Source organism: Rhinolophus ferrumequinum, chromosome 18, assembly GCF_004115265.2.
Source record: "Rhinolophus ferrumequinum isolate MPI-CBG mRhiFer1 chromosome 18, mRhiFer1_v1.p, whole genome shotgun sequence".
In the NCBI taxonomy this organism is placed as follows: Eukaryota; Metazoa; Chordata; class Mammalia; order Chiroptera; family Rhinolophidae; genus Rhinolophus; species Rhinolophus ferrumequinum.
In genome coordinates, this window is record NC_046301.1 from 4,053,258 (window position 1) to 4,077,025 (window position 23,768).

The following is a 23,768-nucleotide window of genomic DNA, read 5'->3' on the forward strand; positions in this document are numbered from 1 at the left end:
AGCCTCGCTCAGGAAGATCCAGTTTCTCAGATGCATCACAGTAATTGTAGAACAAGATTTTCTGCATAAAAGTAGGCATCCTAACTTTTATAACTCATGTCACAAATCATAAATATGCTAGCTCCTCTGGTAGATAGTCTGTTTGCTGGGAAAGATAGCTAAATAAATTGGTAATTCTGCATTGAACTTTATGTGCCCTCCAAAGAAAACAAGTACAGATTCCTAAAGTACAAACAGACAAATAAACAATGGAACAGTTCCACTCCCATCCAAACTACACTCTAAAAATTCATGCCAGTTCTTGAATAGGAAGTAGTTTTCTTACAGTATAAGGCCCTAGAAACTAACAGATAATAGGATTCCAAATATTTGGTCAGGCGAGATAGATAGATACAAAGATAGATGATAGATAAATACATAGATAGATAGATAGATGATAGACAGATGACAGACAGATGTGTGTCTGTAAGCCACCACCCAATCATCTAAGTGTTAACATCACCAGAGGACATATTCTCAATGAAATCTCATAAAACCTAATCTATTTTTCAACAGAATACAGATGTAAACTAATGTCAAAAGATCATAGTTTACAGTCAGTTTCTTATTTTAAACATAAAACATCCAAGACAGGATATTAGGTTCAACGCCTATTTTCTACTGAAATCACTGCACTTCAGTGTATTTTAATTATAACACACGGTGCTCATTTGTATTTTGCTCGTTTTCATTGTTTCAGGTTTGTGGCATTTTCTAGCACAATAAAAATTATTATATAAGAGAGAAAAGTATCTATTTTTCAAAAATGTAATAATTTTCCATTTAATTTAACCTAGCTTTCAAATTTCTATTACCTCCTCACTACACTTGTTGACGTCATTTAAAATTCATTATCCTGTGAATTGAGGGTTCACACAGGTATATTTCTTGGTATATGTGCTTGGTGCTAACCTCGCCCCTTTCGCTGTGCTGTAGGAGTCGCACAGCTTGCAGCAAAGCTGCAAAGTTGCAAGTCTCCTCCCACCATACCCAGCCATCACCACGTCTTCTGGCTAAGGTGGTGGTTGTTTCGATCCTCTTTCCCTCCATCTTCTAATGCTGCTGGGAAATAAGTTAACCACGCTGGGTGGAATTTCAGGTAGAGTAAAAGTAAAAGTGATATGGGAAGGATCTCCACGTTACAACTAAATAACATGTTTTAATACAGGAACAATTTAAAATATACTGGTAGTGGAGAACTAATGTAATAATTATAGAGGAAAATGAGCTATGTTTTTGTTTCCTGCTTTGTCTGCCAACAAGGGGAAAGAACAAAATATGTCTGAACCAAAGCAAGTGTTTATATGCAGTGCTTATAAGAAGAATTTTTGTGAAGAAGGGCTGTTTTGTAATATATGATATTGATCTCCAGGGAGATCAAAAGGAATCAGGGATGAACAGTCTGCTTGTTAACATTAATTTGCCCAAAACACCATTATCAAAGACTTTAGAAAAAGTCTAAAACCATATATTATCATTTTAGAACCTAATCCATGATCTATTTAGAGTAAGACTTGTCTTTTTTTTTAAGGTCTAATAAAATTTCACCTGGACAAAGTTTGATCTACAGTAACTTGCAAACAGTTTGATCATGACCAAAGAAATACTTTACATAACAAAGTCCAACACATGTGTACAGAGAGAGATGTATTATTTCATTAAATGACCTTTATTATTACATTTTCTATTCTATTTTTTTAAATGGCTATTCATGACCCCATAAACTGATTTCAAGACCCACAGAGTGGTCATGGCCCAGGGCTTGGAAATCACTGGATGAGATGTTAGCCAGGAGGCCCACTAGAATTATCCAGGAGAGGTTAATTCTGTGACTACAGATCCTCCCAGGCCTCTAACGTTCACCTCTGGCAGGTTATGCAAAGGGTCAAGCAAAAGGGTCTTTTATTTGAAAAGACACACCTCTGCCCCCCAGGAGCTTACTTATGATGTAATCAGGACAAAAGCCCTCTGTACCCACTGTCATCATCAAATGAGCATTGCCAGCTCCAGGATCCAAGACAATTCAGTCCATCTGGACGTCCTGCGTACAGCACAAGGGGTTCCCCTGACGTCACTTGTTCTTTGCATTAAATGTGATAGAGAACTAAGTGAAGAGTGAAGGCTAATTAAGTGGTTTCTGTCTCTGTGGTTCTGAAACGTCTGTCCGAAGAATTAAAGTCTACTTGCATCCAGATAAACAAGCTTTATTTTAGCTAGACTGTAGCATACAACTATGAATCAGGTCAAAGGATTTTGTCAGAAAGGATTAGGGAGAAGAAAAACCAATTTTGACCTATTGAGCCTATATAACTGGCAAGAAAATTAAACCAGTGATTAAGTTTTAGAAATAGAAATCACTCCAAAATTTCACCATTGCCATAATCACAGTGAAATATAATATTCCCTTTTGAAGCAAATCTAAATGTTAAAAGAATTGACCCCAAAATAAATAAGTACAATAAAAATGCATAGCTTATACAATCAAAAACAAAAAATAAAAATTAAAAAAACTGATTTACTGAAAATAACAGCCTTGATCCTGCTAAATGATGAAGTTTAGTCGGACTCTTAAAGGCTTTTTTTCTACTTTCCTTACATATTCCTATTTTTCAGTTTCCTAACTGGCCATTAATGAAGAACGACAGAAGAAAAAGTTGATTCGCTTTTTTCACATAACTCTTGGAGACTATGCCAGCCATTTTCCTGTAACCACACCAAATCCATGCTGCGATGGCGGCGCAGTGAGCAGCACATGTGTCTACAGCAGAAGGACTGAATGTGCTTTCCATGTTAGAAATGACAGGCATCACTGTTTCTCCCCTTCCCAAGACGTCGTTATTACTTGGATATGATTTATGACCAAAAGGATGAGAGATGGTGCAAAAATCCTGTGCCAGATTCCCATATGGCATATAACATAAGCTGAACTGTGAAAAACTCGTAAACGTGGGTAGATCAGTTTCATCAAAGAAAGGAGCAAGAGAGTTCCAGAGGCAGAGCAGGAAATGGGCCAGATAAGTTTTACAGTCATGCAGTTCCAAGCAGCAGACATGAGCGAGCCCCTGCTCCTGAACACAGACTGCCGAGTCAAATGGTAGGGCGTCACCACGGAATCGGGCAGACATGCCTGGACATACTATCAATCAACCCTGTTCATTCTTTGGTAAATCAGCCTGTTTTATCTTTCTTTTTAGACTGAATCTGAAATCAATAGTATCCCTCTTTAAATGATTTCAAAAGACATGTCTTTGAAAAGTCCCAACAAATACTGAAATAACTGTAATTCCAATGGAATAGTCCAAGTGAAAAAACAAGTAACAAATTATTTTAAAAGATATTACATACGTGTTACTTAATAGCATGCTAAAATGTATCAACCAAAATTAATAAGGAAACATATATCACATCACAAAATACTTTAACATATTTCTAACATGTTGAATCTCTTTGGACACATTTTCTGAATTCGAGTCAAACATTATTATATACACAGAGTAGATAAGGTAAAACTAATACGTTCTGAAACAACAGCTTGAATAAAGGAAAAGTGTAGGAAATGCACATAAAAGTCATGGAGAAAACTAAGATGGTAGCTTTAGATGGTAGTCTCATTAGAAGGGAAGAGGCAGCAGTTAGGGAGGTCACATAGAATGAAGGAAGTGGCAAGTTGTTTTAGCATGGTGACGCAGAGAACGGAAAGACAGCAAGCTGGGGCAGTCCAGTGAGGACATGATATCGAGAATCTGAACGACAGGTGCAGGTATATACTGTAACTTACACAGGCATTGGAAATCAGGGGCCAAGCGTGATCCATCAGAGTGGTGCTTCACGACTGTGTCTCAGTAGGAGGGACTTGTCGTGGGAAGTGATAATAAGAAGAAGGCTCACTAGACATTAGATGGGTGTTAAGGTGATGCAGATGAACAGTAAACGGTGTGGAATGGCAAAGGAACGGACGACAGAAGGTGGTGAGATGATGCAGAGTAAAATCTTTAAGGACGGCTTTCTAATTTCAAAACGGAGCTAAGACTAAAGAGAAAAACAGGCATGATTCTATGCTTTAGTCCTTCACAGAAATAGGAAACTCCAAAAAAAGGGATTTTCTGGGGCAAAAACGATGATAAGGCCACTGTGGAACATGCTAAATTTATTGGATCAAAAAGGTGCTCAGTTATATGTCAAATAAGCAGTACGACATGTGGGTCTGAAGCTTGAGATTAAAAAAATAAATCATTTGGAGTTCATCAGAACAGAGCAGACAGCAGAAGTCCTGGATGTAGCTGACACAGAGAACATAGAAGTGGTCCAGCCAAAACATCCGGGATAAAACTCCTGGGGGAGGGAACAGAAGTGTTCAGAGAAATTGGCAGAAGACCCGGCAAAATGCGACGACACCACACACGAAGAGAACTTCAGGGAGGGAACATGAACAAGAGTGTCGGACTTGAGAGAAAAACCGAAGGGAATAAAGACTGCAGTAGTACAACCCTGGAGAACTCTGGGTGTCACTCTGCTCGTGAGGAGAACGGAAGGCAGGAGGCCCCCGGGCGCAGGGCCTGAGTGAGGAGTTCAAGGCCGCGCAGGAACTTCTCTAATTCCTCCAGGTACCGCCCGCCCCAGGTGCACAGAAACTTCCTTGAAAGATAAACAACTGGAAATCATGTCAGCAAATCAGCCAAAAAAAAAAAACAAAAATAGAGTGACATTAATAAGCTTTTACCTTCTTGTGATTCTTGTAAACATTTCTGTGGGCAAATCCCTTTCCACAAAGCTTGCATTTGTAAGGTTTGTCTTCACTGTGTATGACTTTGTGGGCACCCACTTGATCAAGCCTCTTGAAAGATTTATTACAAATCTCACAATTATAGGGTCGTTTCTCTGTGAAAAATGAGTGGAGACAATCTCATATCTATATAAAGTAAAGGATAAAAAGAGAAACAGCCTTACCTCATATGACTTCTTATGGATAAGTCAACTAAAACATTGAAAACGATTGAACAACGTCTACTGCCCAATCCACCTCTGTGAGATATGTGGACCTATTCACAAAATAAATGCCAGCTTGCTCTTTATAGACCTATTTTGTCAACTAAATGTATAAAGTACCTTAGATACGAAGGTAAAGTTCAAATTCCCAAAAGAAATCCTACTTGTAGGTGAAAAATATGCTGAAGGTGTGAGTTTATGCCATGGTCACAACTGTGAATGCTAAGAGTGGCCCGACAGTGGCAGACGCAAACGATAGACCTGCCTCACACCTGGGCAAGTGGACCCCATACAGGCAGAGTCTCTGCAGAAACTACACCCTTGGGTCATTGTGTAAAACCCACATTTATACAACATTCATATAAGGTGGACAACTAGATAAAAAATACTGTTTGTTTCAAACAGAGCTATGTGAAGGCCACTGTTTTTGATCTCCTACTTTCATTTGCCAAAATATCTGTATCTATCTCAGAACAAAGTGGGTATTCAAAAAGAATCTGACTTCCATGGCCTCAAATTATGAACATCCTAGACTCTAGAAAGAGACTTCATAAAGCAAAACTTATTTTGACAGCTGATGTTCAAAAATCTGTACAACAGATTATGTAAACTTGCTTAAAATGAAACTATGGTTTTCAAAACTTATATTTTCAAAATATATTTATAAACTTCTCACTAATATTTACTAGCACCTTACGTATGTAAAAGTATCTAGAAACGTAGGAACCATAACTGCTGACTCCCTCGTCAGTGTCAGACCCTAAGCTGACATAGTACATGAATGAGCTCATTTAACTTTCACAGCAATTTTGACGTGTAGGAACCAGTATCCCATTTCACAGATGAAGAATACAGAAACTGAGGCTCAAGGAGGAATAAATAACAAATTAAATGGTGGTTTTGAATATTTCTGATACCATTCAGTCCATAGAAATACACTGAAGTCTAGGGATGCTATGTAATTTGTTCAACATCACACAGCTCGTTAATCACTAAGCTAAAACTAATAGCCAGGTCTCCTAATAATTACTCTGAGAACTCCTGAAAATGACAAAGTGAATCTTTTGTAGTGATTTCAATACAAATTTAAAAAAATATGTATTTTACCTGAGTGGGTGATCATGTGACGTTTTAGTTGATTAGCTGAAATAAATTTCTTCATACATTCTTGACAATCGAATATCTCGTGAATCTGCAAAAGGTTAAATTGAGAGTTAAACCAACTGTCAAAGCCAAATAAATTATATAGAGCTCAGAGTAAAAGCATAAACATGAGGAATGTTGCTATTTCAGTATCCAAACTGTATATCACAATTCAGCCCTGTCTTCAGACTATCCTACATAAAGTGAAATTGCAAGGAACACAAGTTACCTGGTGCATTATAAATTTATATTATCTATAAAGAATTATACTAGTACATATTATCTCTTTATGTTATGCACAAATTTAGACATGGAAATATGTAACCTGCAGGTAATAATATTGCCTTTATAGTAGTCAACAGTATTAATATTTTAAACTTAACTGTATGTAGTACAGAACAAAACATTAATTCCTATGAAAGACAAGAGCTAGGATTCTGAAAAACATTTGCTCACAGCAAGGCTCTCACACAATAGGAGGACCACTCAAAAAAGGATAATCAAACCCCACAGTCAATAAGGGGAGGATAACTTCAGCAGTTATCCAGTTATGTTAGCCAGTTGGCTAACATAAAAATCACAATTGAATCTTCAGGTTAGTTCTTTCCCTCCCAGACACTAACCCCGAGAAACTGGCTGGGTGGGGTGAAAAGTGTAAGTCCAGTGTATTATCAGAAACAATGTACAAGGCTCTGAGAGGAGTGGACTGCATCAAGCCCTCTACTAGAAGCATCGATCACCGCAAGGAACAGAGCACAGCACTGTTTTGCTGAAGATTTAAGAAAGGTTTTGGTGAGAAACCTTAGGAGAAACATGTTTAAGGAGAAACATGTTTTTGTTTCCCCTTAATCTCATTAAAAGTAACACTCACAGTACTAACTCCCAGAGCAGCACAGGCCCTTCTGCAGGGAGCCAAGATATGTACCAGGGTTCTCCCGGAAGAGGAAGTGAGGGCATTCCACAGTGAAAGGTCAAAGCAGAAGACCCCAAATGGGTACAGCAGTGAGTAAGGAGCAATCAGCGGGAGACAAGGTTGTCTCCTGGTAAAAGGCTCCCCTGATCTAAGTGGCCATGAAAAGAAAGGACAAGGCAGGGAAACAGAACCTGGGGCAGGCTCACAGATCCCAGGTCTGCAGTTTGTGCCTTCATCCTATGTCCAACCAAATGGCAGGGCTGTGGCTGTCGACCCGCCGTCTGGACCCGCCGTCTGCTTAGGTCAGAGCTGACTCTTGATGAGTTTGTAAACTCAGTCGTGAAAAGCAAGGAAAAGTTAGAAAAACAAGGCAGATGCAGAAAGCATCTGACTTACAACCCAGCTCAGATGCAGTGGCATCTAATCTGATCGGGGGATAAGAGCAGTCCAGAGAGTTCTATGGACCCTCAGAAAGCAGTTGTGGGATCGACCTGCATAGTACTCAGAAGACAAGTACCATGCAGGACAGAAAAAGGCTTTCAGACTGAGACATGTTAAAAGCGGCCTTTTAATCATCACAGACCCTCACAGGGATTTCGGTTGAACACCCACATTTAAGGAGCAACGATATGACAGGTCATGTTTATTTAAACATAGTAAGAACAGATTTATAGTCTTAAACTCTGTGTTTCTGTAATATATAACTTTTATAACACAAGATACTCTAAAAAAGATAATACGCCTTCTAACATTTATGTATGACTGAGTTTTTTTTATTTTAATGTTAAATTTTTATCAGTATGTAAAATTTTTTAAATTATTAATATGTATATAACGTGGTAACTGTTGCAAAAACACTGCAGAACAGTGCTCATATTTGTTCACTTTTCAACTCTCATGGCTCCTGAAACATGAAACATTCTTAAAGGTTGAATTAATACTCCCCAAATTATAAAACAGAACATTTACTGTGTCTGAAAGTATTTTCACATTGAATATCTTATTTATAGTGAAAAATTCAGGCCAAAGCTATTTTCAAAATTCCTAAAAAGGTTTAATAAAACAATCAGATTTAAAGTGAAAATGAGAGATAATGCTATTTATTTATGCCTAATGCTAAGTAAAGCACATTTTGTAAAAGGTCTAGCTTGCTGAATTGATATGGAGGGTAATAACTTAATCTGAAGTCCCAAATTACATAATTTTCAAGAGGTACCATAATATATGGTATTGGAATGTAGGATAGTACATAGTAAGGTAGGATACTACACTGGATTATAATGTAATCTGGCATCATCATAAAGCACCATCTGCTGGCAAAATGAAGTACTGCAACCAAACTCTATTAGACACTAGACATACCAATTATAAGAACAGAGTCAAAAATGGAGTCAGTAAAAGCTGCCTGTGGCTTCAGAAAGGCTGTTAGAGGAGCTATGCTGTAATGAAGGAAATGCTGCCTTGAGTTAATCAGTTATTAATTATCTGATTAATTATCTGTAGAGATATCTTATGTGCCATATTTCACCATCACCAGGTACAGTTTCAATCTACCAAGATAAAAACAGTTCTACCAGGGAGAAAAAGTTCTTATATTATGAAGAAAATAAATGGAAAAGAGGACATTTTTCCACAACACATATACTAAAACTGGATTTATAAGGAAAAGATCAGCATGGCCCCTCCATAAGAATTACACACAAATTCTTGAAGTGTTTCATATTTTTAAACAATCTGATAAAATAACCATTTGGAAACTGGAAAAAAAAATTGCATGACAGAGAAAAAATAAAAAAGCACTGGTCAGTTCAATGTCACATTTAATAAATGAAAAAACAGAGGCCTATATTACATGGAGAGTTAGTGACAGGAGAAGACACCCACTGTCCTCTCGGTCCAGTGCTTGTTCCATTATTTCTCCCTAAGGATCAAAATCACTCAACATCAGGATATAACCGCAGACATCTTAACACAGCAATTTAACTGTTTCAAATGTTATGGGTTAAATCCATAGCACATGTTTAGAGCTATCAGATTGAATATGGTATGAATTTTAAGTCCTCTCAAGTTACTTTGGAATACATCTATATACTAATAGAGAGACAAAGTTCATTTTACAAAACACAACACAGTGAAATTTTACTTTCACCAGTACCATCTCCCCTCTCCTTTGGTATTAAATTGCTAAAAGAAAATATTATACACTCCTAGATATTCTGGAAAAAAAATGTGAAAATAGAAATTAATCATTTATATGTTATATATCATCTTTGTTGAAATACCATAACATAATATAGTATAATATAATATAATAATATGAATTATTTTGGACTCTGCCATGATATAAACGAAAATTTAAATTCTATTTTGATTTTATACTATTGTAAATTCTATTAACTAGTTGCTAATATTTTTAGGGTTAATAAATGCCATTTACTTTTCATATTAACTTTTCATATTAAAATAATAACTTAGTAAGTTTCATACTTATTATAAAATGTATTAAATTTATTTTCTCCCAATGTAATCATTTGTTTCTGCCAACAACACTTTGACATACTTGTACATTATTTTTCCCTTTCAGAATAGTGGAGCTCTTGTTTGTTTTGCCAGACTTGACTATTGCATGTGTCCTTTTTAATAGCTTACTGCCATTGCAGAGCATATGATAAATACACAAAAAGACATGGTTTCCTCATTGATTGATATTTCCTGAGCAACTGATCAAGCTTGAAACCAGGGTGAGGTGCTGTAGGTGAAGGACTCAGCTCGATATGACACTTTACATTGAAGAAATATTTCTCTTAACTCTAAACAAAAATACAAAATGTTCTTTAAAACTTTTTTTAACTGAAATTTATTGAGGTGACATTGGTTAATAAAACTATATAGGTTCTAAGTGTACAATTCTATAATACCTCATCTTTATATTGCATTGTGTGTAGAAGAGGGTAAAGGGGGTCAAATATATGGTGACAGAAAGAGATTTCACTTTGGGTGTTGAACACACAAAGTATAATTTTGCAAGAGTTCACTCTTCTGCTTACCAATCTTGTCTTTTAGAATAAGTTCATATTTAAATTAATGACTAAGCTCTGTCTTTAAAACATAAAAATATCAACTAAAAATGTACATGGCAGACACCATAAATGACAAAAAGATCTTGTTGTCTGATGAGCATTAATCTTTATCTTACTGACCTTTCTATGTTCCTGTAAGCTTGATGCTGAAGAACACTTTTTATTGCACACTGAACATATGAGCTTTTTCTTAGGGTCTCCTGAAATAAAAACAAAATACCATCATGATATAAATGAGAATATTAAGAGGAGCATCAGACGGAGTGTTTTCAGGTGTTTCCCTCCTCCTCCTAGAGAACTGGAGCCCTAGCTCCTCTGGGAAGAAATATGGGGAAAGTTTATCATTATTCCCCTAAAGCACGGAAAAATGTTGTCTCCCGTAGGTACGAAATCTCTCAGTTAACATCCACAGAATGTAAGCAAATGAGAATGCTGGGAAGTAGGTTAAGGAAGTCAGCCCCCCACTCTCTCTGTTTCCTCCTGGGTAACTGTGCAGGTTCTCCCCACCCTACCAGCTTCCCCAGGTTCAAGGACAATAGCACCTACAAAGCCATAACTAGACTTTATGCTAATTTAGTTTTCCTATATTCAGGGAAATCTGATGTTTGACTGATTTCAGATTCAACTTGCAAAAATATTTAAGAACACGTTACTTACAAAAGTAGGCAATGCATGAGAAATTAATACAACGACACTGAACATGTAGTCACTTCAGTACCTGTGGTCTCTATGCTTCTAGGAGCTGGTCGGAAAACCAGCCAACACGTGTTCTAGTTTCTAAAAAACAATGTGATGCATATTTAAAAATTCAGCTTCTCTCGTCTCAGCGTCTTCAATTCATATCACTAACCAGGGACAGTTATCATCATCAGTGGTAAAAGCTGCCAGATCTTCTCTTTCCTGCAATACCCTGACTTTCTAGAAAAGGGTTCTACAGCCACATGTGTGAACACTGCTTTGTTTGTTCTTCTAAGTACAGAATATTCTTTCCTCCAAAAGTCTGTGTAGGTCACAGAGGAAAGGGGAGAAGCCCAGAGAGAGGAACTGAATGAGAGACAAGAGCATGGACCAGCCAAAAGTGTACATGGTGGTGACTTTTCACTGGAAACAGTAAGCTGCACATTTTATATTCCACAGCATAGAAAAAGAAAAAACTTCCTTTTGTGAATGGTTTTCTACAAAATCACCATTAGTTTTCAGAATGAGTACTATTATAATATCCAAGGCCAACTGCAAGAAGCCTCAAAGAAATGATGTTTACAGCACAACCTGAAGACCAATGCCCAGTAATGAACAAGAATGCAGGTTTCCAGAGGTAGTTCCAGTATGCATCTGCTTTTTCACTTAGTTCAGCAAAGTTAATTTTAAAAATGACATGAAAGATTTTTTATACTGCATTGCAGACAAAGATGGAGAAAATTAAGAGCAGCATTTTAAACATAACAGCTCAAAAAAAAATTATGAAGAGCTATCTATCAAGAAGTTATGCTTGCCTTTTGCCGGCAGAGGGAAGGCCCAAGTACCATGAGTTCAGAAACAAATGCCATCCTCCCTAAATGAGCCACACATTCTTCAAAAGGAAAGAAAGAAATCAGAGCACAGTGAAGTCCACGTGTCGGGCACCAACCAGAAGCTGTGCACCCCAAGGCCACGCCCCCTGCCCCACCCCCCAAGCTTTCGGGCACCAACCAGAAGCTGTGCACCCCAAGGCCACGCCCCCTGCCGCCCCCCCCAGCTTCCACACCGAGCTCACACTTAATGCACAGGCCAGAGTGTGAGCCAGCAGTGGCGCTCACACCGGCTTCTATAACGTTAATATTGAAGAAGGTACTTTGGGAACAATGAACTAACATGGAATACAGAGGCTGTGTATTCATTATCCGTTTCTCCTGAATGTGACAATAAACAAGATGAAAAGAAATCCACTTTCCTCGTATCCAGAAAGACACAGTTCCACCCATTTCCACAAGCCAAGGGCAAAAGGAAACACATGAGAAAAATATCGGCACAGAAGGATGTCAGGGGTTCCATGAACCTCCACCTCCTTTAAGGAAAAGACTGAGCAAATAAAACATTAACTCTGATAATGCAGTCACTGGTTCACCTCAGTGCTGTAGGGTCGATTCCTAAACCAAACGACATGTACCATGTGCTAAGCAGATCGAGACTGAGTGACAGTCACATTTTACATTTGTCTCACTGTTCATTTAGCCACTAAAAGGAATTCAAGTGGTATGTGCTTGATTAATTCAGACATTCAATTCCCATGTCAAAACGTAGTCAGAAATTTTCTCCATCAAAGGAGACATAAGAGCATCAAGAAACAGAATTTTACTGTAAAAATATTAAGGCAGAAGGGCATCACTTACCGAGTTTCCCCGAAAATAAGACCTAGCCTAATGCGTCCTTTGGAGCAAAAATTAATATAAGACCCGGTCTTATTTTACTATAATGTAAGACCGGGTCTTATATTAAGTTTTACTCCAAAGACGCATTAGAGCTGACGGTCCGGCTAGGTTTTATTTTCGGGAAAACAGGGTAGAAGTTTTAAAATATATCTACTAAAAGGGGAATTTTGTGTGCTGAAACACTAAAATCATTATTTAAAAATATTAAGTCTTAATGCGCCTGACTACCAAGCACAGCCAGAGTCTAGCTAGACTTCGAGTCACGATGAAGTCACAGAGAACAATGACCAGTGCTGCCCAAATCAACTCAAAGAAGAAGTGTTCAGTGGAAGGAAGGTGGCCTCTGCCACTGCTCCACAGCTGTGTGATGAAACGCCAGCTCTCCTGGAGAGTGACACGGCCACGGGCTGCTGCAGCCTGGGGCGACAAGGCCCCTCAAACTCCCTCCAGTGACTCTCACCCGCATGGACGTTTTCCTGGTGTCTTCTCAGGGCATCTTTACTCTTCAGCCTCTTCCCGCAGCTGTCAGCCTTGCACACAAACCGGGCTTTGCTCCGGCAAGTCTCCTGGTGCTGCTCGCAACTACAGGACAGCAAGGAAAGGGGCACAGGGAGGACACAGGTGAAGACACAGCAAGAAGATTCAAGCATCGCGGCAGGCTTTTGTAACGCATGCTCCCTGGGAGAGGGTCGGAGTCACTGCATGCATTGCCTGGACAGGTAAGAAGGAAAGCGTTCAAATTCTGTAGCCATTGATACTAAGTCACTAAGAAGCCTGAAAGCATGCATGCCAAAAGTGACCCACAGACACATAGCACACATTGGGAAACTCGGACACAAAACCTGGATGCCGAACTGAAGGGGGAATTGCAAACAGAGCACTGAAAACCTCGCGAAGTATCCTTCAGACTGCTTTTCGCTGGACATTGAAGAACACTGAGGGGAAATAGAAGAGGAACAAAAACTGGAAGTCTAAGACAAAAACTGATGAAAATATCTCTACTTTGAATAAAGTCATGTTAGTGATCTCTGTTTTCGTTCCATCTTTTGCCCTTTTAAATTTTTAGTCGTTACTTAATTTGACTATTAGACCCAGCTCAGCAAAAGTATCTTCAGTGTAGAATATATAATATTAAATTCAATAAAATTGACTGGAATGCAGTTTTAAATTCTATTAATTAAAAAGTGTATAACTCAAAAAAAAAGTGTATAGCTCTTGCTTGTTTTTTTTAAGAAGCAATAATAGAATTTCCAAATGTATAATTTCTCGTTATTGTAAAAGGTTAACATTTTTAAGTATTGAGCAGAAATTTTTCATCTCAAATTTCATAAGCAATAGTGAATATATAAAACATATGGCAATAGTCTTAATATAAAATGTAGCGTATTTCAGAATTTTACTTTAATGAATAAAAAAATGAAACATTAAGTCCATGTTAAAGATTTCATGCTCATTATAAAGTGACATTGTTAAAAATAAAAGTTTGCAAGTATAGGTATCTAATTTCTCACTTTTAATAATCCATGATACTGTAAAGTGCTTAAAAGAATAATTTTAAATGCAGTGAATATAAATAAATAATAAAGGGTACAGAGCAATGTGTAGGATCGTTTAATTCATTTTATCATCATATCCTGTACACATTCATCTCTAAGTGATTCCTCCAAAGTTGCGGTAAAATAAACAGTGTTTCTCAAAAATGCCCGTGTTCTTTATACCTCAACTCTCTCCACGTTAAACTTTTACTGATTTCAGAGGGAATATCAAACGCAGACAACTGAAACTTGATCTGTCACCCCAAAGCGCTAGCTAAATTATGCATATCTGAATTTCAGATTAGTAAACCAATGAGCTTGATATTTAATGGCAAGTTATTAAATGGACAAAGACTAATTAGCATAAGCATTGTTCACTTGTTCAATTCATAATCAGAATGTTTCAAAAATCCACATACTATACTAAGAAAAAATGAGTTATTGACAGTGACAATGTAGAATGCTTGATCCCTCCCTCCCTCCTTCTCTCTGTCTCTGTCTCTCTCTCTCTCTCTCTCACACACACACACACACACACGTTAGAAACCAAATGGAATGAACAAAGTGTTAGCTTATAATGTTACAGACATTCTTTAATGCACGCACTGTCTCTGCAAAGCCTGCTTCACGGGGAAGTCCTTTCCACAGTGCCTGCACTTGAACTCCTTCTCCTCGGTGGGTGTCTGGTGGAGTGTCTGAAGGTGCTCGGCAAGGATGTCCTGGCTGGTGAAGCTGCACTCACACTGGGGACAGGCATAGTCCTCAGCACAGCCGAAGTAATCTGCACATGTACAAGGGCACAGATTTACCAGACAAAAATTAGAAGCCACGAGCTGCTCAGATTTTCCCTCATTGGAAAATCAAATTAATTGTGTTTCATGGTATCAGGTAAGTAAATTCTTATTATCTCTGTGAATATTAATAGTGTTATCCATGAAAAATAACAGGAAGTGTTACTAGAGAGAAATACATTATTTTAAATCATTGCACTTGTATTCCACCAAATCAATACCAAATCAGCTTTTAATTTACCATATAAGATTAACTCTTCACTTCAAAGAGCTATTACAAATGTCAAATCGGAAAGCAAAAGTTTTCCCTGAACTGGGTCATCGTGAGTTCACTTTTAGATGCATGAAGAGACAAATCCAGCCACGGAGAACTATGTTTAGTCATCAAGGAGAATGTCACATATATGAGAAAAGACCCAGGTCATAAAAACAGCGCGCTCGTGACCGCAGATGTTGGGAGGCTCCAATGCCTGCCCCTCTCTGGTCAATCCCACCCCGACGGGCCCGGCTCTACCCAAACTTCCCAGTGTGCCAGCTAAGTTACAGATTTTCCTAATTGTCAAGTAAGATTAGATTTAGAAAATGAAGAAAATATGAAGACCATAAAAACACTAATAATCCCATAATGAAGACACAACCGTTGTAATCGACTTCTGAGTCTGACCTGTTTTTTTGTACATTCCTATTTTATGCACAGTCTAGGAAGAGCTACATTTATGATCACACTTTACATACAATGTTATATGTTGCTCTCTTGTTCCATTTAACAGTTTCTCAAGTCAAATGTTTTCTAAAAAACTTCAGATACCATAACTCATTGAACAAAACTCTCCATTGTTAGACATCTGGGTGGTTTCTTCGTTTCTTTTGCTGGTTGTTTGGTTGCTTTGGTTTTGAGTTTGGGGTTTTGATTTTTGATTTTATAAACAAAACCCAAAATTCTAAAATAAAAATAGCAACAATATAAGTACCTGATTTGTATGTTTTAACAACGTATTTAACTTTCTGTTGATTCTTTTTTAAAAAACAATGGAAAATGATATTCTGTTAACTAAAGAAAAATCAAGGCGCTAGTAGATAAGTAGGCAATTTTAAGTTAAAATAATGGACACAATAACAGCATGCCCTGAGGGCAACGGAGAAAAATAAACACCAAAACACAGAAAACACAGAATAACACAAAAATAATTCCATAGCCCAATATCTGACATCCCAAACAGTGTCATGCATATTTGAAAAACGGAACAGCCTGCCCTCATCTTCCCCTTAAATAATCCAACTAAAATAAAGAAACAGAAGTCTACGATGGCAGTGCTAAGAATACTCGTACTTTCCCAGCCAATGACATCCGTCAGAATAGAAAATTCCTATGAAGGACATCACTGCTGTGGTGATTAAAGAAACCAGTGCCACTTCCGAAGCAAAATGGAAAAATCCTCCATAGAATTAGCCTGTTACAATAGTCGGAGACCTACATGACATTCCCCATCAAGAGTGCAACACAACAGAACAGACCGAGGGCACAACAATAACCGACTAGTCCTCGGTGGACGACAAACGAAGGATGCCTATCTCCAGAATGCAGGACTGATTCCAGCAGGTCTGTCCTCCGGTCATCACCCACTTATGACAGCCCAGCAATCCTGCAGGGCTCTGTGATCAGAACAGAAAGAGATTTCCAGAAACTCTTTCCCAAAGAATCTCCAACAAGAGCAAGGCCGGGGATCGATCCCATATGGCCGGCCCTCTGTGCACCTCTGCACCTGCCTTTCCCACGTGCGGGTGAGAAAGTAAAGTCTCAGAGAGGTGGTGACTCCCAGATCCGAAGGCTGATTGACGGCACATTCGGGGCTAGCATACAAACTCCCGCGTCCTGCTCACCAGCCTACACCAGGGAGAGCTGACAGAGCCCGGAGCTGCCTCTCACCGTGGCTGTCATGCCGCCACATCTGTCACCCACACCCAGCAGCTTGTCCTGCCAGGAGAACGGCGGGCACACAGCTGGACACCCCCCCAGAGCACGGCGGACAGAATAACTTTACTTTGGGAAAACACTATGATAATGCACCTCTAATTCCATAGCAGTCCACGCTGGACTCCTACTACCACTTCTGTGCCCTCCGTGACGGAGGGGAGGCAGGACCTTCTCTGCCTGGTGGGGACTGTCCTTGGTGTGCTTACCTTCCCCGTCTGGGAGCTCGGTCATGGACGGCTGCTCTTCCTCCTCGGCCTCCATGTCACTGTCCAGGTAGCCAATCAGCAGCTCGGTATCTGTTTCTATGTCTTCAATTGCCAAATAGAAAATGTTTTCTCCTTCCTGAGGCAAAGTTTGAAAAAATTTATACGGTATGACAAATATATCTCAATAATAAAAAATGTGCTGAACCATACATTTGTTTCTGATAATAGTTAAGAAATCATTGTACGACGCGTCAAGGACCATGTGTCCATAAAACGTTACTAGTACTTTTCTTATATGTCCAGTTACCCTGGAGGCTGTCAATAATGAGTCACCTGTCTGGGAAAACACAGCTATATATTACAGATAGTGATGATTATACACAGCAAACGACATAAGGATAATTATTTAAATCTCTAAAAGGGAATTCTGTGCCATGACTTGGCCTTATGCTGTGCACCTTGTGAGGGGCCCTAAATACAGCAGGAAAGTGCTCTGTGAAGTCACAGTGTCACCTCTGCACCCAGGACGACAGCAATGATGTACCAATGATGTCATTATGATTAACATTGAATGCAAAACTGGAAGAAAAAATAAAAACTTTCAAATTACAACACAAATGAAGGAACTCCAAAAGAACCCAGAAAGAATTTCCAAAACACTGGGCCAGAAATAGAAAAGGTTGGACTAGGCACCAGGGCGGTTTAAAGCGCTGACTGAGTCATCGTGGGCACCTCCATCCCACTAAAATTATAGAAGAGAGAAGAAAACAAGTTCCATCAACATACCAAAATTTTTTTCCAGAAAATTCTAGAAGGTAGAAATCGGCTGGGTTGAACTGATAGATAGCTAATGCAGAATAAGTCTCAACCCATGAGAGACACAGAAAAGGAAACACTACAGAGAAACTTCTTCCCAAGGAAACCCCAGGGAACTCCACACTTGGAATCACCTGGTACAAAAAGCCCCTGTGGGCCGGGGGACCAGTCAGCAGAAAAGGCAGAACTGGGACTGCTTAGCTGGCTGTCCCCAGAAGAAATGCCCAGAATCGCTGTCTTTGACATACTTGAGGATTTTGTTCTGGGCAGGCTCCTACTTTGGCTGCCGAGGATAAAGAGAAGCAAAGCATAGCCTGAATTTATTGAACCTTGGAAGTGGACAAAGGGAGGAAGGGATGAGACCATAAGCTCCAGCAGCAGCGAAATTCCACCAGCCTCTCTCCTTTGCACAAAGCACAGCCTCTTTCCTTCGGCATTATCACAGCCCTCTAGTTAAAAAGGAGACAGAGGAGGGGGAGAGGTGAGAGGAGGAGGAGCAGGGAGAGCGGGGACAAGAAATGAGGAATGAATGACTATATGTGTGCACATTTGTATGTATGGTGCATGGATACACAAGCACAATCCCCACGGAAAACTGGAAAAATATGCGTCAAACTCTTCTACAGTTACCACAGTGAGGATGGGAGAAGGGGTAATCCCATGTTTCCCTGAAAATAAGACCTAGCCGGACCATCAGCTCTAATGCGTCTTTTGGAGCAAAACTTAATATAACACCTGGTATTACATTATATTATATCATATTATATTACATTATATTATATTATATTAGACATATTATATAAGACTTATATTATATAAGACCCGGTCTTATATTTTATTAAAATAAGACTGGGTCTTATATTAATTTTTGCTCCAAAAGATGCACTAGAGCTGATGGTCTGGCTAGGTCTTGTTTTCGGGGAAACACGGTCTATATTCAATAGGGTTTTAGATTTTTTTCCAGCAGAGTACTTTGTAATTTTAAAAACAATATAAGAAAAGTCCATGGACAAGACAGAAATGATGATCATTCTCATCAAATACTGCACAAAGGAGGCCTGGTTCAGAAGTCCAAAGCTCTGAAGCAAACCCAGCCATTAGTACAGTTAATTAAAGGGGGGTCCTATAATGTTTAGAGCACTCCTGGTAGTTTTTGAATTTCACACCTCCAGAAACAGAAAGGGTTATGTCTAACTAAGAATAGTGAACCAAATTCTATACAATTATTACTCTTAGTGCAAGAAGACAAGCAAAATGCGATGCAGACACTGAGCAGAAGAGAGAGAGGTCTCTTTTTAAACTAACTCAGAAGCAGTGCTTTCCAGGGTTTGGACACCACTCATGTCCAAAGAACTCCCCTAATGAAGGTTTCAGAATATTATCATCAACCTTAGTGCTCATCTGATCAATATCCAAGAAAATTAATTGAAACGTCTTTCTAGCATGATTAGCCAATAATTTTGTGACAGCCTTTAAGAAAAGATAGCAATTTTTTTTTAAAAAAAAAAACATGGTAACATTAACTTAAACTACAAACCCAAGACACAGCATGCCTATTTAAAGGCTCTATGATAAAAGAAAATTGTAATAAACCAGTTAAAACTTCAATCTAATAAAAGTAATGACAGCATTACAGGCTCCAAGGACCCCCTCATGTTTTATCTGTGTGCCACAAACGTGGTAAGACGAATGTCATGCACATTACTCCGGTCTAGTCATCTATGGGAGTTATCTAGATCTTTCTGCATAGAACTCCTCCCACCGCCCAGAGTGCAAGCCTCTTCCTTCTCATTTGCTACCACAATAGTTTTCAGTATCCTCTTGCATGGCATCCTTGCCTATACTTAATTTATTTAATCACCCAAGACTCTTCCTTATGTTATCCTCCCTCGTCAAAACCTTCCAATGTCAAATGTCATTCCTGACCCTTTTCCGAAAGAGAATTACATAGAATAACGTAAGGCATCACGTGGTAAGACTTTATCAACGTGACTGCGTCTGTATTGGGACAATAGTGAGGACCAAATGTAGTCACGATGCTTTCCAGTCTAATTCTTTCTGATTCTATCACTGTCTCACAACATTTACCCCTGGATAGCTAGGAAATGTGTCTGCTTTTCAAATTCCCTATCTGCCTTCAACACCCGGCATTACTTACAAACCACAGCTTTCTCTGACAATTTGCCCATTGTCCCTTCTCAAATACCATGCCTCACTAGGATAGATTTCATGAACTCACGCATTTGAGGTTCAGTTCTGCTATTTCAAAACAGCGAAAGTAACTGTCTCTTGTTTTGCAAGGAAATACTAATCTCCACTGTGTGCAAATAAATCTAACTCCAGAAGAAGCCATGGGTGATTTGGTATTTCAGCTGTGTCTGTCTGTGACTTAACTTGGTTTTTGTTTACTTGTTGGCAGGCTGAGGTCCACGTGTGGACGATGTAAGAAAAACCATGATTATGAAATTGGCAAAGACACAATGCATTGTATTAACAGGTAGTAAGATGCGAAAACCTAGCCTATCCCGCTAAAATGACTAATGGGCAATCAACAGGAAAGGAAATCATCTTCGAAACAATTGTTGGGCTTTCAAATTTAAACGACCTAGACTAGTGCGGTGTGGGGTGGAGAGGGGAGGAAGTTTGGACTCCTACTCAGTAATCAGTAGAAGTAGGAGACAAGGGACGAAGGTGGAGAAAAGGAAATATACTGAAATAGCAAGTAAGAACTTCATGTTTAATAACCTGTCACTTAACTCTTCTTTACAAAAACTCTGAATTCAGTCCCAATGTGTATATCAATATCAGGTCTATAGAGCTCAATACACAGAGCTAATAAACATCAGGAAAAACATCATTTCCACACTATGCTATATGTATATATAATTCACTGAGTACATCCATTAATATTAGTCTAACGATAAAACCAAAACTCTTTAAATGACACACACTGTGACGGATCATAGCACTCCAATGTATTCGGTCCCCTCCCAGTAGCAGGACAGTACCAGGCTGCCATGTGGCTCAGCGTGCTGCCTGTGGAGCGTGGACAGTGTCAGTCAGCTGTGACCAGATGACTTGCGCTGACCCGTGAAATGTGGTTGGAAACATGCGTAAGGGAAAGCTTTAAGAGTCATCACAGGTTGGGCCTCTGCTCATTCCCCCTCTGCCAGTAAAACGCATGTCCCTTGATCAGACGGCTTCCCTCAGACACCATGTGGCATGGGCTGCGGAGAGGGGTGCAGCCTAAAGCAGCCCATACTTGTGTGAATGAGAAATAAATCTTTGTCACTAAAAGCCACCAAGAGTTTATTTCTATGCATACTCACTTGCCCTACCAATGAACTACAACTTGAATAAAACTAATAAATTGATAAGTCATAAAATTCCTCTACTTCCCACAGAAACATATGGCCACAGTAGGGCTGGCACTTAAAACCTCATGGGACCAATTGCTTGTAATTGCACTTAAATTTTCTCTAATGGAAGACACATATGTACCTTACTGGAAGATAACCCATTGAAAGACAGATCTGCAAGTTATTTAACTGGTATTTCTATGGCATTATTGAAGAAAATCGCTAGACAGTTACACCTTACGATTCTATAAATGACAGATTCTAGAAAATACTGTTGAAATACCATTTGTATAAATCTGATAAGAAGATGCAGAAATAGAGAAGAAACAGAAGTAGGTGAAACTATTTCTAATCTGGTGTATCGTGAAAAATATTTCCTTTGGCCGGTTGCCTGGTTGCTTTGTTGGTCCCATTGCGATTTGCATGCTGCATCACTATCCGAGAAGCCTGTGGGCCTTGGCGGCTTGACGACAACGGAGAAAGTCCTATGCTCAAGAAAATGCCAGGTGCTGCTCTCTGCAGAAACCTGCATTTGAGCTCCCAGCTCTGCCGCATCGAAATGTCCTGTCGCCAGAGAAGACTCCGGGAAAACCTGCCTAAGACTCCGACCTAAGGACCTCAGGAGAGGCAGAGCTAGGAGAACAAATAATATGTAATAAAATAGCTCTCTTGGTCTGTGGGGGGGGGGGGTAGAGGGAGGGAGGGGAAGAGGGATCCAAACTGACATCCGAACTGGGGTGGAGCTGGATACCTCTAGCTCAGCTCACCGCCCAGTACCCTTTCAGTTTCCTTGGACCCCCTCTACAGCCTGCGACCCCTCATGAAGTGGACAACGACCCCACTGGTTTTCCATACTGTCATGAGGGGTGTCCTGCGGGGTCTCAGCTCCCGCTCCCCACACAAGAACGCAGGATATGGCTAGGCCAAAAAGGAACACCCACGGAGCCACAGGTAGGGGAGTCACACCACTATGGTCTCACTGGAGGCTGGGTTTACACGACGTGCGACCTGCTGTCCGCTTTGCTGCCAACCGACCGACTCTCCTCCACAATCCTTCAGTCTCCTCCTCTCTCCTCCTCTCTCCTCCACTTCCCTCCGTAGCCACGGCAGTTATATCAGTGGCCAATGGCTCAAGGGTTACAGCTGACGGCCAACCAGCCACAGCTGACGGCCATCTACTACCTGAGCCAGCACCTTTCCACATGAGGCCGAGAGCCTGGAAACTATTCTCTGGGGCTCTGTCCCCACACATACACTCCTTTTCCTAAGAACACCGAGCCACCTTTTCATTTATGTTGATAATATTTTACAAAAAGTCCCAGGGAAGATATGTCTGGAACTATGTCATTAAGAACATGCTATGGAACACTCTCTGAAATGTCGGAAAAATTCAATGTTTCACCTTTAAGTGACATAATTCTGTATTTAAACAAATAGTTTTCAATCACAACAGATCAGAAATTTTGAAAGCCTGCAAAACACTGAGGTCAAAATTTTTTAAAAAAAATATTACGTATGCATTTCTTTCCTTCACTGTAACAAAATTAACATTTAATAAGAATCACCCATTTCTCATAGAGCTTAAGGATTCTGTGGGTTCATTTTAAGCCACATCTTTCACATTTAGAATTTTCTGGTTTAGTTGGAAGTATTTTTCAGAAGTTTGAACATAGAGTTCACCTGATTATTCCAAAATGTGTGCATGTGGGAAGAATTGTTTGCTTACGAGATCCTTCTTCAATAATTCAGATACTTAAATCATCATTTCCAAAGCAAATGTTTTCAAAATCAAATAAATTGCAGAACTAGAAATATAATCAACTCTCCAAAAAGGAGTTCCAATCCTCTGCCAAAACAGACCTCAAATTCTTAATCCCTTGTCCAAAAGAAAATTGGACCAAGTATTGACGTTTTCCACCAAGAAAGCCACAGAGCCACAAATGGTTCTCATTTACTCCACTCCTGGGACATACAGCTCAAATAAAAAATTTCCTGGATACCCCAAATTTCAGATGCAATTTGGAATGCGAGGGATTCATAATGTTATGCAGGAAACATGACGATCTTCTCTTACCAACTCGGTGTTTCTGGCATGCAGGCCTCAGGAGACTGTCCCCACCAATCAGCAGGCTGATCACGCTCAGCCATGTGACCCAACTACGCCACTCTCTGCCCCAGGTCAAATGTGCCTCTGAACCCTGAGCAATCTGCTCCGCCAGCTACTGTTCAGGTAGGGAAGATGTCACCTCAGAGGAGCGAACAAAGACCCCCACTGTGCCCCACGCCAAGAAATGCGGTCGCTGTGCACTCTGCCTCCCTCCTAGGAAAGGGCAAAATGGTGTGAAAAGGAGCTGAGGCACTGTCATCGCTTCTGCACCAAAGACTCTGACAGTGTTTCTGAACAGATGCAGATTCTCATCTCATTCAAGTGTGAAAAATCACAGAGCCCGTGCTTCATCTGGTTACATCCCACAGCACCCCTTCCTCACCTCCTTATGTCAGACACAACCTCTTGGA

The 23,768-nt window shown here is 39.6% G+C and overlaps 1 protein-coding gene and 1 non-coding gene across 3 annotated transcripts in view; one reads left to right on the forward strand and one right to left on the reverse strand.

Moving 5' to 3' along the window:
- The window catches only part of PRDM5 (PR/SET domain 5), a 121,337-nt gene that overhangs the window by 53,652 nt on the left and 43,917 nt on the right, over positions 1–23,768 (reverse strand). For both annotated transcript variants that reach the window (XM_033133356.1, XM_033133355.1), the window contains 7 exons: positions 17,077–17,212; positions 14,711–14,885; positions 13,412–13,504; positions 13,030–13,151; positions 10,282–10,361; positions 6,133–6,217; positions 4,760–4,917 (listed from right to left, as the gene is read on the reverse strand). In XM_033133356.1, the coding sequence (XP_032989247.1) occupies positions 4,760–4,917; positions 6,133–6,217; positions 10,282–10,361; positions 13,030–13,151; positions 13,412–13,504; positions 14,711–14,885; positions 17,077–17,212 (849 nt within the window). The remainder of the gene's footprint in view (positions 1–4,759; positions 4,918–6,132; positions 6,218–10,281; positions 10,362–13,029; positions 13,152–13,411; positions 13,505–14,710; positions 14,886–17,076; positions 17,213–23,768) is intronic.
- On the forward strand, positions 8,706–8,808 carry LOC117038605 (U6 spliceosomal RNA). Its single transcript, XR_004425695.1, has one exon. It is a non-coding gene; the product is annotated as a U6 spliceosomal RNA (small nuclear RNA).